At 41.2% G+C, this 17,514-nt stretch overlaps 1 protein-coding gene across 1 annotated transcript in view; it reads right to left on the reverse strand.

The window, feature by feature from the left end:
* The window catches only part of ETFA (electron transfer flavoprotein subunit alpha), a 47,674-nt gene that overhangs the window by 14,583 nt on the left and 15,577 nt on the right, over nt 1–17,514 (reverse strand). Inside the window, exons 5-9 of the mRNA XM_061596044.1 lie at nt 15,516–15,615; nt 12,050–12,160; nt 10,685–10,786; nt 9,940–10,008; nt 9,397–9,479 (exon numbers count right to left, since the gene is read on the reverse strand). Of these exons, the coding sequence (XP_061452028.1) occupies nt 9,397–9,479; nt 9,940–10,008; nt 10,685–10,786; nt 12,050–12,160; nt 15,516–15,615 (465 nt within the window). The remainder of the gene's footprint in view (nt 1–9,396; nt 9,480–9,939; nt 10,009–10,684; nt 10,787–12,049; nt 12,161–15,515; nt 15,616–17,514) is intronic.

Raw genomic sequence — 17,514 nt, forward strand, 5'->3', positions numbered from 1 at the left:
ATGAAATCAATCCATCTCTTGTTTGGCCTTCCTCTTTTTCTACTCCCTTCTGTTTTTCCAAGCATTATTATCTTTTCTAATGAATCATCTCTTCCCATTATGTGTCTGAAGTATGATAACCTCAGCTTCATCAGTTTAGCTTCTAGTGATAGTTCTGGTTTAATTTGTTCTAACACCCAATTATTTGTCTTTTTCGCAGTCCATGGTATGCACAAAGCTCTTCTCCAACACCACATTTCAAATGCGTGGATTTTTCTCTTATCAGCATTTTTCACTGTCCAACTTTCACATCCATACATAGAGATCAGGAATATTATGGTCTGAATGATCCTGACTTTAGTGTTCAGTGATACATCTTTGCATTTGACAACCTTTTCTAGTTCTCTCACAGCTGCCCTCCCCAGTCCTAGCCTTCTGATTTCTTGAATATTGTCTCCATTTTGGTTAATGATTGTGCCAAGATATTGATAATCCTTCACAAGTTCAATCTTCTGTTGTCATTACTTTAGTCTTCTTGACGTTCAGCTGTAGTCCTGCTTTTGTGCTTGGCTCTTTAACTTTCATCAGCATTCGTTTCAAATCATTACTGGTTTCTGCTTAGTAGTATGGTATCGTCTGCGTATCTTAAATTGTTGATATTTCTCCCTCCAATTTTCACACCTCCTTCTTCTTGATCCAATCCCGCTTTCTGTATGATATGTTCTGCATATGGATTAAACAAATAGGGTGATAAAATACACCCCTGTCTCACACCCTTTCCGATGGGGAACCAATTGGTTTCTCCATATTCTGTCCTTACAGTAGCCTCTTGTGCAGAGTATAGGTTGCGCATCAGGACAATCGGATGCTGTGGCACCCCCATTTCTTTTAAAGCATTCCATAGTTTTTCATGATCTACACAGTCAAAGGCTTTGCTGTAATCTATAAAGCACAGGGTGATTTTCTTCTGAAATTCTTTGGTCCGTTCCATTATCCAACGTATGTTTGCGATATGATCTCTGGTACCTCTTCCCTTTCCAGCTTGGACGTCTGGCATTTCTCGCTCCATATATGGCAAGAGCCTTTGTTGTAGAATCTTGAGCATTACTTTACTTGCATGGGATATTAAGGGAATAGTTTGATAATTACTGCATTCCCTGGGATCCCCTTTCTTTGGAATTGGGATGTATATGGAATGCTTCCAGTCTGTGGGCCATTGTTTAGTTTTCCATATTTCTTGACAGATTTTAGTCAAAATTCGGACTGATTCAGTCTCAGTAGCTTGTAGCAACTCTACATGGTATGCCATCTATTCCTGGTGATTTGTTTCTTCCAAGTATTTTAAGAGCAAGCTGCTCATGTTTCTAACTCCTCCAAAACTTTAGCACAAATCAGACACCCACCTCTTCCCAGCCCTGCTAGACAACAGGGAAGGAGGAGTGGAAATGGCACGTGCAAACAATGGGTCTGTGGACCCCTGTCCCTTCCCCCATTCAACAGAGGGAAGAACCACAAGGTGTGAATTTCTAACAAGGCTTGCAGAGAATTTCCTATCAGGCAAGGCTCTCTCCTTTCTCTAAAATAAAACCTCTAGCTATGGGAGACAAGTATGTAATTAAAAGCAATTAAGCCATTTAAAGAACAATATGGATATTAATGAGCCCATATTGTACTGGAAGAAACTGCTCAAATCCCAAGCAGTAGTTCATATTACTAAAGAGTCTGCCAGGTCAAACAATTTCATCCCTTTCTAATCCTTTTCACTTTAAGAACTTATATAGAGCTTTGATCAGTTAGGACACGTGATTACTCTTAAGAAGTGTGCTTAGGGTGTCTGCTTGAGTGCAGGGCCATACAGCATTTCTTTTGGCTCTCCTGGGAGAAGCACATCAATTGCTTTCAGCTAAATGCACTCTCGTATGAATATTTTAGTACAATTTAATGTTTCTGTACCAACCCCTGAGGAACAGAGCATCAATTTGAGAACACGGTTCTCTTGGACTTAAAAGCCACACTGGATAATGCACGATGAAAGGGGCTGTCAGTCTTCAGCTTTTTAGCAAGTCAGAAAAAGAGAGTCTGAAAATCCAGTCCTGACTGCATACAAACAGCTCTTTGAAGTCTGTGGCTCAGAAGTGAGACAAGGCTGCAGAGCATTCAGAGGAAAAAGGTAGCTGCTCCCAAATCTATTATAGTTAACAGCACTGACTTAACCTCTGTACCACCAGCATAGCTACCAGTCCATTAATAAAATACCCAGATCTGCAATGAGGACATGCCACATTCCTTCAAAAGCAGCAAACTGGCAGGTCTGCGAACTTAATTAGCTTACCATGTGCATTTTTGCAGAATTTTATGGTAAGGTGCTCCAGAATGCACATTTCCAAAGGTGCAGCTTGCTAAGCAGAAGGAATGTCACAGTTGTAAGTAACAGAATAAGTGAGAAAAGCAGCTCTCCACAATATGGATCACTGAGGTATAATTCAATGCAAAAATATAAATAATGGGCTGGTTTGTACATACTGCTAAACCACAGTTTAGTGTTATGTAAAGAAGCTTCAATGATCCCAAGTGAAGCATCAGACTTGTGCACTCCCCCTCCACTCCTCCCACACAGCCAGGAGAAAGATCTCTGCCAAGTTTAGCCTCACATATGAACTACAGATCCTAGTTTAAAAGAAAATCTAGTCAGTTTCAAAATAAGCTAGTTTCAAACAAAGACCACTTCTGAAACTGACTGGAGGTTGTTGTTTTTTTTAAAAAAAAAAAATCACCAGGAGTTCCCTGGTTCATTCCCCAAATAAAGCTGAGCTTCTTGGAAACTGACAGCAAACTTTGCAGAAGTTGTCCCTTCTGGCCACTTAGGAGAAAGAGCGGGGAGGAACAAGTGTGCAGAAGCACCAAAACACACTTTAGCACAGATATTGCCAACCTTGTGCCCCCCAACACCCATCAGCTCTGACCAGCATGGTCAATAATCTGGGATGATGGGAGTTGAAGTCCAACAATATATGGAGGGCACCACATTGGCTACCTTTTGGTTAGCATAACCTGCAAACTGGCTCAGTTGCAAGCTTCTTAAGCACTGCTTACAAGTGCCTGTACGCTAATGCTAGGAGCCTGCGAACCAAGATGGGAGAACTGGAGTGCTTGGTCTTAGAGGAGAGCATTGATATAGTGAGCATAACGGAGACCTGGTGGAATGGAGAAAACCAGTGGGATACGGTTATCCCTGGATATAAACTATATCGGAAGGACAGGGAAGGACGTATTGGTGGCGGAGTCGCTCTATACGTGAAAGAAGGCATTGAATCCAGCAAGCTCGAAACCCCAAAAGAGGCAGACTCCTCCACAGAATCGTTGTGGGTGGTGATACCATGCCCCAGGAGGGACTTAATACTGGGAACGATCTATCGTCCCCCTGATCAAAATGCTCAGGGAGACCTTGAGATGAGATATGAAATTGAGGAAGCATCCAAACTAGTAAATGTGGTAGTAATGGGTGACTTCAACTACCCGGACATAGACTGGCTGCATATGTGTTCCAGTCATGACAAAGAAGCAAAGTTTCTAGATATTCTAAATGACTATTCCCTAGACCAGTTGGTCATGGAACCGACCAGAGGGACGGCAACCCTGGACTTAATCCTCAGTGGGGACCGGGACGTGGTGCAAGATGTAAGTGTTGTTGAACCGATTGGGAGCAGTGACCACAGTGCTATTAAATTAAACATACATGTAACTGGCCAATTGCCAAGAAAATCCAACACGGTCACATTTGACTTCAAAAGAGGAAACTTCACAAAAATGAGGGGATTGGTAAAAAGAAAGCTGAAAAACAAAGTCCAGAGGGTCACATCACTCGAAAATGCTTGGAAGTTGTTTAAAAACACTATATTAGAAGCTCAACTGGAGTGCATACCGCAGATCAGAAAAGGTACCGCCAGGGCCAAGAAGATGCCAGCATGGTTAACGAGCAAAGTCAAGGAAGCTCTAAGAGGCAAAAAGTCTTCCTTCAAAATATGGAAGTCTTGTCCGAATGAAGAAAATAAAAAAGTACACAAACTCTGGCAAAAGAAATGCAAGAAGACAATAAGGGATGCTAAAAAAGAATTTGAGGAGCACATTGCTAAGAACATAAAAACCAACAAAAAAAATTCTATAAATACATTCAAAGCAGGAGACCATCTAGGGAGACAATTGGACCCTTGGATGATAAGGGAGTCAAAGGTGTACTAAAGAACGATAAGGAGATTGCAGAGAAGCTAAATGAATTCTTTGCATCTGTCTTCACAGTGGAAGATATAGGGCAGATCCCTGAACCTGAACTAACATTTGCAGGAAGGGATTCTGAGGAACTGAGACAAATAGTGGTAACGAGAGAGGAAGTTCTAAGCTTAATGGACAATATAAAAACTGACAAATCACCGGGCCCGGATGGCATCCACCCGAGAGTTCTCAAAGAACTCAAATGTGAAATTGCTGATCTGCTAACTAAAATATGTAACTTGTCCCTTGGGTCCTCCTCCATGCCTGAGGACTGGAAAGTGGCAAATGTAACGCCAATCTTCAAAAAGGGATCCAGAGGGGATCCCGGAAATTACAGGCCAGTTAGCTTAACTTCTGTCCCTGGAAAACTGGTAGAAAGTATTATTAAAGCTAGATTAACTAAGCACATAGAAGAACAAGCCTTGCTGAAGCAGAGCCAGCATGGCTTCTGCAAGGGAAAGTCCTGTCTCAGTAACCTATTAGAATTCTTTGAGAGTGTCAACAAGCATATAGATAGAGGTGATCCAGTGGACATAGTGTACTTAGACTTTCAAAAAGCGTTTGACAAGGTACCTCACCAAAGGCTTCTGAGGAAGCTTAGCAGTCATGGAATAAGAGGAGAGGTCCTCTTGTGGATAAGAAATTGGTTAAGAAGCAGAAAGCAGAGAGTAGGAATAAACGGACAGTTCTCCCAATGGAGGGCTGTAGAAAGTGGAGTCCCTCAAGGATCGGTATTGGGACCTGTACTTTTCAACTTGTTCATTAATGACCTAGAATTAGGAATGAGCAGTGAAGTGGCCAAGTTTGCTGATGACACTAAATTGTTCAGGGTTGTTAAAACAAAAAGGGATTGCGAAGAGCTCCAAAAAGACCTCTCCAAACTGAGTGAATGGGCAGAAAAATGGCAAATGCAATTCAATATAAACAAGTGTAAAATTATGCATATTGGAGCAAAAAATCTTAATTTCACATACGCTCATGGGGTCTGAACTGGCGGTGACCGACCAGGAGAGAGACCTCGGGGTTGTAGTGGACAGCACGATGAAAATGTCGACCCAGTGTGCGTCAGCTGTGAAAAAGGCAAATTCCATGCTAGCGATAATTAGGAAAGGTATTGAAAATAAAACAGCCGATATCATAATGCCGTTGTATAAATCTATGGTGCGGCCGCATTTGGAATACTGTGTACAGTTCTGGTCGCCTCATCTCAAAAAGGATATTATAGAGTTGGAAAAGGTTCAGAAGAGGGCAACCAGAATGATCAAGGGGATGGAGCGACTCCCTTACGAGGAAAGGTTGCAGCATTTGGGGCTTTTTAGTTTAGAGAAAAGGCGGGTCAGAGGAGACATGATAGAAGTGTATAAAATTATGCATGGCATTGAGAAAGTGGATAGAGAAAAGTTCTTCTCCCTCTCTCATAATACTAGAACTCGTGGACATTCAAAGAAGCTGAATGTTGGAAGATTCAGGACAGACAAAAGGAAGTATTTATTTACTCAGCGCATAGTTAAACTATGGAATTTGCTCCCACAAGATGCAGTAATGGCCACCAGCTTGGACGGCTTTAAAAGAAGATTAGACAAATTCATGGAGGACAGGGCTATCAATGGCTACTAGCCGTGATGGCTGTGCTGTGCCACCCTAGTCAGAGGCAGCATGCTTCTGAAAACCAGTTGTCGGAAGCCTCAGGAGGGGAGAGTGTTCTTGCACGCGGGTCCTGCTTGCGGGCTTCCCCCAGGCACCTGGTTGGCCACTGTGAGAACAGGATGCTGGACTAGATGGGCCACTGGCCTGATCCAGCAGGCTCTTCTTATGTTCTTATGTTCTTACTGGTGCAAAAACAGATTAACAGAACAATTTTTTAAAAGCTGCAGTGTCACTTATTTTGAAAAGTAAAAAAACCCTCTCCCTTTGACTTTGGTTCACATGCTTAACTGGCCAGGGCATCTTCCCAGGCAGAGAAGGAGTCGGCCCATGCAACCTTCTCCCTCCCCCCACACACACACATAGGATGGCCTGACCCAGGCACTGTGCACAGAGCTTCCTTTCTTTGAAACAGAAGGGTCAGGCCTAGGCACAGAACACCCAAATTACACATTACCATATTCACATGAAGACGGATGCTCATGTGAGGTGCAGAGAGAACCCCTAGCTGGGAAAGTTTCAAGTAAGGTTACAATGCCATCCTATCCAACACAAGCAGGGCACAAAGCATCCAGGCACCGTGTTGGTGCCTATTTTAATCTAATAAATGGGTTCTTCAGTAATATACTGGAATGGATTCTCATTTCTGAACAGCAGTTCCATCTAGTAATGTCTGCCCCCTCCTCAACAGGCCAATCCATTCTTATTACCACCTCAGTTTTTCTTTTCTAGGCGATACTCTACATTCTGTGGCTACTGACATGCTCTGTCCTCTTTCAGCAGGAGTGATATTTTAAATCATTTCTTTCTCTTCCTGCAAACCCTCAAGGTTCCCCCAAACATATGGATATCTCTCTTTTATTTCTCAGTGGCCCCATTTTGGCTCCACTTCTGTCTTCACTCATCATCCGAGTTAACAGTTAAAAGGGGAGATATCTCAGGTGCCTATGAGGGCATTGACAAAAAACCCTTCAGGATTATGCATATGCAGTTCAAGAAAGCCCATTCAGTATGTCATCTCCATCCATTTCAGTGCCAAGTGATAGTCTGGAATAAGAACTACACTGGTGATGGCCAAGACACCCAACAATGTAACAATCCATACGGCTGCACAGTCCCAAGTCTGCTTGCAATGCTAGCACAAGTTGTAGGTTGAGATGTTTGTGACATGCTAGGGACCACTTATGTGCACAGCTCAGGCTTTAAGTCACAACACACCTATTGAACGAGGGATTTTTTTTCACCCTCTAGTCAACCAAGAACAAACATTTTTTAATGTTCTATGTCTAAGAAAGTTCCCAAAGGACTAAGCTTCACACCGAGCACACTTTTAACATATTTGAACAAACTGGCCATTTGTTCACAGAGCAAGATGAGCGCATCTCGAGAAAGCATCTACTCCACTTAAAGGAACCCGACAGGAGGCAAAGCTTTCCAGAGTGGTCTGCAATGAACTAGTACAAGCCTGTGGTTAGCATTGGAAGGTTTTTTTTATTTTTTAAGGTCAAAAAGCAAATATATCTCTTGAAATCAACAAAAGTATAATAATGAGAGAAAATGTTGCTGCACTTTCAAGACTGTTCCCTCCGATAGCTCCCAACCATTAGCTGAGAAGCACTGGCATTAATCAAAACCCCTTCCACTCTGCCTCAAATACAAACCCTACTCAAGACCAATTCCTCATGGGGACATTTCAGAAGTCTATGAATACAGTGATAAAAGCATCCATGACAAAATACTCTCCCCCAGCATTAGGAACAGAGCATCCCTCATACTCTGCTTACCCCTTACATCCCTTCCTCCTTATCCAAGCATGTGTGACTAAAAATTCAGGACTAAATGTCAATCAGAATTAAATTCTCATTCCACTGGAAAAAATGAGATTTACTCCAGTAACCTGCTTTAACTGCCAAAATTAAAATTGCAACGCAACACAGATTCTTGCTAAAGTTTTGTACTCAGTTCTTCAAAACTCAACAGTCAATCTTTTTAGTTGACAAGGAGTAGTTTATTAGTCTAAATTTAGCCTGAAAGATCATGCTGAATGAGGGAAAGACTATGCTCAGCCGAAGAAGTTACTATCTGGAGCCAAACTGATTTATTTAAATTAGCTGATTTTCCATCAGGAAATAATCAAGCGCTTGTATTGTTAGGTCTTGTTATGACAAAGCACTGATATAGCTAAGTGCAATATACAAAAGCACAAGTTACAGCATGTGAAAATCAGTGTGCCAAACACGACAGCTGCATTGACAGGAAGCTTCCCAATTATGGATGCCCCACACCCCCAAGTCAGATTCTGTACCAAGGAACTTGAAAAATTCAGTACTCTGAATTCCAGAGCCTTCAATGGTATCCTCAAAATGCCCCAAAGGGGCAGAGACAACCATTTCATTAGGCATGCCAAGTATTGAAGAAATATAAATATATTGTTATAGCAACTAGTTATCTTGGGAAAGTCTCAAGTTACCTTTCTTTAATATTTTTCCTATTCCATCACATATTGTAATATTTTGAAACTGTATCAAGGTCCACAAAACCTAAATGCATCTCTCTCCTATGTAACTAGGCTGTTCAGTATTTTTGTTCTGAATTAACCTCTCCCTTAACTAGAACCTTGCAGCACCTATTTGCAACCCCTCTTTCCTGAAACAAACATGTAATGTGAAGTCCTGGGCATGCAACAATGAAAACTCCAACACAGGATGCCACAGACCAGCAATGCCGTCTTTAGAACTGAAAAAACAGCAACCACTATTGTGCATATAAATATAATTTCTTTTAAGATCAGGAAGTCATGATTGTTACAGTTGTTATTGTTACAAGTCCCATGAGACTAGGAAATTTGTCTCAGCCTTCAGACCTTTGCATCATTCAGAATGAGGCACATATCTAAACACCATTCTAAAAATAACAGGCACAGCAAAGGCCTACTCTTAAACTAATTCTTTTGCATGACATCTCAGGGGGACACAGTGAAGTATTAAAGATTTTAGCATTGGAGATGCCCCTTGTTTGATTACATTAAGATGTTACGGGCAAGCTTGTTTGCTGTACATTTTGTATGTACAGAGAAAAAAGATCACAAGAGGTTCAGTTGCATTCACTTCTTTCCCTTCAAGAGGCAAAGCTTCTGTCAAACATTGTTCTAATCAGGCCAAGTCTACTTTAGGAAACCACACCCATTTCACAGGCCACTGTGACGTCACACATTCTGTGGGTGATGATGATAGGGAGTTATCACAACCTCCACTTAAACTGGTGCAATGACACTATGCATCAGAAGGGAAGCCCTGTATCCTTCACAAGGCAAGGCAAAACCGTGCATAGAAAGGAGAAGAGTTCAAGCAAGCATAAAGACACTACAAGCTGAAAAAAAGGGGGGAGTGTGAGCAGTGAAGACTATTAATTACCTACAATTCCATTAAGAAATGGCAGTGATCCTTTGATAAAAATTCCCTGTAGTTTTTTAATCTCTTCTGCAAAAGTCATTTGAATACGTACCGGTGCCACAATTTTGCCTGTCTGTCCAACCTGCATATCATTGGGTACAAAGCCTGCATCAACAGCCGCACGAGAAGCACCAACTAGAAGCAAAAAACGTTATCTCAAGAAAATTGGGAATGAAGTATTAAATGCTGGTTTCAAGTGTCTTTCCATTCATGCAAAGAGAAGATCCTTGATTTTTGCCAGATCCCCACTCCAGCTGCACTCCCCCCCCCATTATATCCTATACTGTTCCAGAGTCCTCAACCCTCAGGAACAGATTTGTGGGGTACAGGAGCTGTGATGGAAAAGAAGAGGCAAGAAAGCCCAATTTGCCTCCATTCATGGAAGTTAGGATCCAAGCCAACTACGCATAAAATTCACCAACTGCAAGCACTCTCTCATACAAAGGATTGTGACATCTAGTCAAATTTCACACACAAAAGATAAGCCATATGTTAAGTCTCCAGCCCACAGGAGAGGTGGCATCCTCAACTGATCTAATACCAAGACTTATTCCATCATAAATGTTGGAGAGCCAAGAGTAAAATCAGGTTTTACCTGCAGCATGTAATTGATCTGCTAGATCATACAACAGTTGAAAGTTGTCTCCACTCTTCAACCCTCGTCCTTAAAAAAAAAAGATATCAAATGTGACTAAGTGCCTTGAAATCTCAATGTCGGACATAAGTACACTCCACCCCACTCATCGTCCATTGCCACTCCGCATTCTGTCAGACACATGTACACATCCCAGATGGGGAGCATTTCATATTCCAACTGCACATTTTGTAGCCTTTTTATGAATCTTGAATGTCATTTGGTACAGTTCCATTTTGAATAATGCAATTGTTTCTTCAGAATTATAGGACATCACACATTTATTTAGATACCTAACAACAGTATCATTGTAAACAGGAAGGAATGAGAGCTTAGCAGCTTGCATGCCCCCTGCTGGCTTGAGAGGTATAGCTTTCAAGTGCTCTTTTTGCTGTTTTATTTTCTTCCTGAGGGAGAGTCAATAAACTGGATGTGTTGTTATAAAAATGCATGGAAACTGTCCCCACCTTAAAAGTAGATTATTCTTAATGCCAACCGGTTATAAGACAAATGCTGAGATTTACAGTTACTTTATCTCACCCACTCCCACGCAGCTTCAATAAACAACATACTTTCTCATTTTCAAGCCTATTGCTACAGATTACAAGTCAGAATTCTTCAAGAACAGTAGGAGGTATACCAAACTATTTTTCACTTTACTGGAAATTTTGCAAGCTTACCACAATTCTAGTCAACCACAACTTACCACCCGATACAACAACCTTTGCACTCGTCAGTTCCGGCCGGTCACTTTTTGTTAACTTCTGCTCAATCCATGCAGATTGACCAGCTGGTGAAGGAGCTGCTACTGTTGGTATCAAAAAAATAAAAATAAAGAAAAGACACTAAGTCTCTGCAAGGTACAAAGCAATCCCCACAAAAATCACCTCTGTGCCCAAACTCTGCACTATATGTGAAATCGTTTAACTATTTTTAGCCATTCATCTTATGTTTTTGTATTAATAAAAAAACAAGTGTGTTAAATGTACAAAACGTGTAATGTTTAATCAATTTTTTTTGGAGGAGGGAGCTGGCAAATCTGAAGTAAATTCAAGATTTAACAAACGTAAGAAGCTGGTTTATACCGAGTCAGACCATCAGTCCATCTCAGTTAAGAGCAGCCTGCCAGATGTTGTTGAACTCCAACTCCCATCAGCCCCAGCCAACATACAGTGGTCAGGGCGAATGGGAGTTGTAGTCCAGCACCATTTGGAGTGCCACAGGTTCCCCGCCCATGGTCTATGCTGACTGCCACCAGTTCTCCAGGGTTTCAGGGAAGAGTCTTTTCCAGCCCTGGAGATGACAGGGATTGAACCTGGGACCTTATGCATACAAAAAAGCATGTGCTGTACCACGAAACTACAGTCCTTCCCACATTTAAAAAAGCACAATGAATAAAGGAAAAGACTAATACAGGTACACCTCTTGATGCTTATATGAATTCATTCATTATACAAAGACCTAAAGAGGATGAAGCAGAGACACCCAGAATGGAATCTACAATGAAAAACAGTGAGTACTCAGCATGCTACTAGTCTAACATCTTCCCCTCCTCCCTTCAGATACATGTAATTGTCCTAATTTATAAAAAATGCCTGCAAAGAGACCCTTTATTATATTGTCAAGATTATCTTATGTTGGAATATTATGGTTCAGCCTCTGTACATTTTTGCCGGTCATAAACTGTATATAAATGTTAGGGCTCATAGTAAATTAACATCCCAAATCAAAAAGAGGTTTACTCAGACGTAAGCACAATTATTTCTACTAGATTTATTTCCAAGTATGCATGTCTATTGTTGCATCATAGCAGCCCAGACTAGATTTTGAATCAGTTCAGTCATTCAAAATAGCTTTACATGTAACCCCCCCCAAGACTGCTACAAGCACAGGAAATGAGCAAATACAGGTGGGATGATGAGGGAACTCTGGGAGATAAGAGTGACAAAATTTAAGGAGCGAGGTATTCAAGAAAAGCAAACTTGTGTAACTTTGTTTTTACTTTGACATCAATGTATTTAATCAAATTATAACTTGAGCCAAAAAGGACAAAACGTAACTGAACGCTCACCTTTCTCTAGAGTAGCGCTACCACCACTTAATGGTGCAGCCTCAAAGGAAGTACCTCGTACAGAGAACACCTTTATTTTCTCATCACACTTGACAGTACACAGGGCATTTCCTACAAAAAGACCACACCTCTGTGAAAACATGACCACAAACCCCGATGAGCAGCTGCTGTTTGCAGAATGCAGTAAGGCTGTTGTTTAGACAATGCAAATGCTTAAAAATGGTCGTGAAAAATGGTCGTGAAATAGTTTCACAATTTCTTGACGTCACAGAATTATTATTCAGTATGACAGCATGCTTCTATAGACACACTGACACATTCATGTTTTCAGATAACTCATTAATACTTCTTTGTTAATAGACTGCAGTTGTAACCCTATATAAGCATGTGGCCACCAATCCAGAACCACAAAGAATATTCTAAGATTTCTCTTTGCAGTAGTTGACCTAGTTTTTATTGTATTTTTAATGTTTTTTTTATTATACTTTTTATACAGTTGAAATAGTGATATACAATTATGTTATAAATAAATTAAATAAATCTAATTTGGGGGGAGGAAGTACCATTATTATTACTATTTTACACAAGAGTTCAGCCACATCTACAGAAGACTAGCAACTAAGGGTGGTATTCAATTAAATCATACTCAGAGTAGACCCACTGAAATTAATGAACTTAAATTAGTTATGTCCATTAACTTCAATAGGTCTACTCTGGCTAATGCTAAATACTATCCTGAGAATTTGAAACACCTATTCCCTCAACATAAAAGTAACTATCCAACCATAAAAAATTGTACAGTAGATGTATAAGGCTGCTATTGCCATTTCACAGCAGGCCTATCCTGTGGCATGTTGACTCAGAAATATGTCCCACTGAATTCAGTGAGACTTACTACCAAAGCGTTGCACCATACTGAAGGCTACAAGTGAGAGACAGCAGGCCATTTCTGATTCACTAGAAAAGACAATAATGCTGGGAAAAACAGAATGGCATAGAAAAAGAGGGAGGCCAAACAAGAGATGGAGTGATTCCATAAAGGAAGCCACAGAACGGAACTTACAAGATCTGAACAGGGTGGTTCATGAGAGATGCTATTGGAGATCGCTGATTCATGGAGTCGCCATAAGTCATAATTGACTTGAAGGCACATAACACACACAGGCCATTTCAGCCAAGATTAAACCACTGTTTTCCAATTTGGACACTTTAAACAAACCATAACAAAAGCACTGAAGCTATGCACCAGATAGAAGTGAGAATGCAGTGTCAATGCTTGTTCTCAGCTTAATAAAACTACAAGATAATTACATCTGAATCCACCCAAAACTTGCTCAAGGCCATCCAGTGACTCCATCGTTAAGGTAGTGACGTGGGTCTTAAAGCCCCATGCATTTCCTGTCTCAGAAAGTGCTCATTAGATATGAACCAACACAGACTGAACTTGTAGAATGACACATATTACGATAAGCTTAATGCAGAAATGGGAAAATAACAACTCACCTCATAATTAAAATGCATGACATTGCAACTCAAAACTGGAAAGAGCAACCAATTCTGAAGTGAAAACTTCATTTTCCTTGCAAAGAGAATTGATGTTTTCAAAATTTGGGGGATGGGAAATGCTATCAAGGAATTGTATAAGGGCTTCTGAAATTGTTCCTGAAGGCTACAAGCCCATCTTACTCAGAAAGGCATAATATAATAATAATAATAATAATTTAATTTATGTGTCGCCTATCTGGCCAATGGCCACTCTAGGCGACGTACATCTCGGTTACAATAAAATACATCATAATAATACAATACAAACAATAAAAAATATAAACAGTGACAGTTCAGAGTAATAGGCAATTTGTCATAGAGATTAACCCTCCCCGGAAGTCCCGAAGGCCTGTCTGAAAAGCCAGGTCTTCAAGGCCTGGCGGAATACATTCAGGGAAGGGGCATGCCGAAGATCATACGGGAGGGAGTTCCAGAGAGTGGGGTCCGCCACTGAGAATGCCCTCTCTCTAGTCCCCACCAACCTAGCTGTTTTAGTTGGCGGGACTGAGAGAAGGCCCTGTGTGGCTGATCTTGTCGGGCGGCATAATTGGTGGCGTTGGAGGCGCTCCATCAGATAAACTGGGCCGAGACCGTGTAGGGATTTAAAGGTTAATACCAACACCTTGAATTGGGCCCGGAAAACAACTGGAAGCCAGTGCAGGTCGAACAGCACTGGGGTGATATGCTCCCGGCGGCGACAGTTTGTAAGTAGTCGAGCCGCCGCGTTTTGTATAAGTTGTAGTGTACTTAAGCCTTCCTCCTAATCTGACCTAAACATTTATTTCTCTGATCCATTTTTCGCTTCAGGCCTGGATTTTTCACCAGCCCTGCCCCCCCATTTCCGGACCGTTTTCAAGGGTAGCCCCATGTAGAGCGTTTCTATAAAGAAACTAGAGACAAACCTGGTCTGTATTTGAAACTGAAACAGATTAAAAGGTGTTGCACTTTTAATTCTTTCAACCAGACTTTATAAGCAAGCAATAAAAAGGCAACTCTCAAAAAATAATTCACGCTTTTTACAAAGCAGTTGGTGTTTATTTTATACACCAGTTTGTTCTTAGGAAGGTCTGCCACCAAGAGACTGACCACAATCCTAATCCTGTTCTTTGCACGCCTTTCAGTATAAATTTCGGTACAAATCTACTTTCAGGCGAAGACACTTATCACTGCATACCAATAATACAAATTGGTGTGCAGGTTAATAACTGAGCTGTTAAGTCCCCAATTAATTCATCAGGAATTGAACACGTTGTCAATGTAGTTCTTCTCATTTGTATGTTTTTACTACAAATGATGGATAAGACAGAATAAAAGAATACTGGAGGAAAAAGAAAAAAGATTACTAGTAATAGATAAGCAGAAATTATTAGAAGGTACATAAAAAACTAGAAACAATCCATCAATCTCTGAAAGCAGGAGAACATTGACAAAAGGGAGGAAAGAAAATCCTGCCATAACAAATTTAAAAGACATAAACGCTAATGCTTTCATGTCCAAATTAAATTATGGGATCAGACAAGCATGATGAGGCTGGACAAACAAGGGCTGCAAAATAATTAGGGAAAGTCAATTAAATATTACAAATAATCATATCAATGTCCACTAACTAAGAAAAATAACCTGATGGATTGCTGAAATCAGAACTAATGTAACCCATATTGAATAAAGAGAACTATCTGAATGGCTTACAGTTTGCAAAATCTTATCAGAAATGCATTAACAGAAATACAATACATTTGAAGAACGTCAGCAGATTCTGTTAATTAAGAAGCTGTATCTGGTTTCTCAGGACTTTGAACTACAATCCTACAGTACTAGGAATGATCCTATTAGTTGTGTCAGAAAAGACATTTCCACTTTTCCTGTTACTAAAGTGATGTTAGATTCACTCACATGGCACACACAGACTGACAAAACTCACCTGCATAAATAGTCCTCACAAAAGTGTCAGGTGACTTTATTTCAATTATGTCCGAAACAGGAGCAGCATCAAGCTTAGCTGCCACTCGGGGAAGAAGATTCTAAACGTAAAAAACAGATAGTTGCAAACGTTACTAACAGAACCCTGCATAAAGCTGATTACTACTCTAATTTTATTGTATTTATGTAGATAAATGTAGACCACATATTTAACACTTATATGGCATACAGTAAATGAAAATATTTTGTTGTAATTCATTAAATTTATATCCTGCTCTTCCTACCAAAACAGCCCAGGATGCAAACCACAAGCAATAAAAAACAGTTTTAAACATTTTTTAAACCTCATACAGATGCAGACTGGGAAATATCTCTACTTAAAAGGCTTGTTGAAAGAAGGTCTTCAGTAAGAACTAAAAACACAATAGAGACAGCACTTGTCTAAGAGGAAAGAATTCCAAAGGGTAAGTGCCACAACAGAGGCCCGATTCCTATACTGCGTGGAACAGACCTCCTGATAAGATGGTATCTGCAGGAGGCCCTCACCTGCAGAGCACAGTGGACAACTGGGTATATTAGGGGTAAGACAATCTTTCAGATATCCTGAGCCCAAATGTAAAGGGCTTTATGTGTCATAGCCAGCCCCTTGAACTTAGCCCAGTAGCTAATTGACAACCACTGTAATTTATTTATTTATTTATTTATTATTTCAATTTATATACCGCCCTTAGCGAAATAGCTCTCAGGGCGGTGAACAAACAAAATAAAATACAATATATCAAAATAAAAATACAAAAACATATACAAACAAACAACGAAAAGCACAGCAAAAACAAAATAAATACTACAAAAATTAAAATACAGATTAAAAGATTAAAAAAGTTAAGAAGATTAAAATGCCTAGGAGCATAAAAAGGTCTTTACCTGGCGCCGAAAAGATGGAAGTGTAGGCGCCAGGCGTACCTCTTTGGGGAGGCTGTTCCACAACTCGGGCCACCACAGAAAAGGCCCTAGATCTCGTAACCACTCTCCGGGCTTCCCGATGGGTTGGTACCCGGAGGAGGGCCTTAGATTCTGAACGAAGTGAACGGGTAGGTTCATAGCGAGAGAGGCGTTCCACAAGGTATTGAGGTCCCACGCCGTGTAAGGCTTTATAGGTCAAAACCAGCACCTTGAATCTCGCCCGGAAGCAAATAGGAAGCCAGTGCAGACGCGCCAAGACAGGTGTTATATGCGAAGACCGACTGGTCCTCGTCAATAATCTGGCAGCTGCGTTCTGCACCAGCTGAAGCTTCCGAACTGTCTTCAAGGGCAGCCCTACGTAGAGCGTATTACAGTAATCCAATCTTGAAGTTACCAGAGCGTGGACAACGGAGGCGAGGTCGTCCCTGTCCAGATAGGGGCATAGTTGGGCTACCAGACGAAGATGGTAAAACGCATTCCGTGCCACCGAGGCCACTTGGGCCTCGAGAGACAAGGAAGAGTTGAGAAGAACCCCCAAACTACGTACCTGTTCTTTCAGGGGGAGTGTAACCCCATCCAGAACAGGGTACGCATCCACCATCTGAGCAGGGAAGGCGTTCACCAACAATGTCTCGGTCTTGTCTGGATTGAGTCTCAGTTTATTAGCTCTCATCCAGTCCATTATCGCGGTCAGGCAACGGTTCAGCACATCAACAGACTCACCTGAGGAAGATGAAAAGGAGAAATAGAGCTGCGTGTCATCAGCGTACTGATGGCAACGCACTCCAAAACTCCTGATGACCGCACCCAGCGGCTGCATGTAGATGTTGAAAAGCATGGGGGACAAGACCGATCCCTGGGGGACTCCACAATGGAGAGTCCATGGTGTCGAGTGATGTTCCCCAAGCACTACCTTCTGGTGACGATCCGCAAAGTAGGAGCGGAACCACTGCCAAGCAGTGCCCCCGACACCCAACTCCGCGAGTCTCCCCAGAAGGATACCATGGTCGATGGTATCAAACGCCGCTGAGAGATCA

The sequence above is a fragment of the Rhineura floridana genome, chromosome 14 (genome assembly GCF_030035675.1).
Source record: "Rhineura floridana isolate rRhiFlo1 chromosome 14, rRhiFlo1.hap2, whole genome shotgun sequence".
Classification (NCBI taxonomy): Eukaryota; Metazoa; Chordata; class Lepidosauria; order Squamata; family Rhineuridae; genus Rhineura; species Rhineura floridana.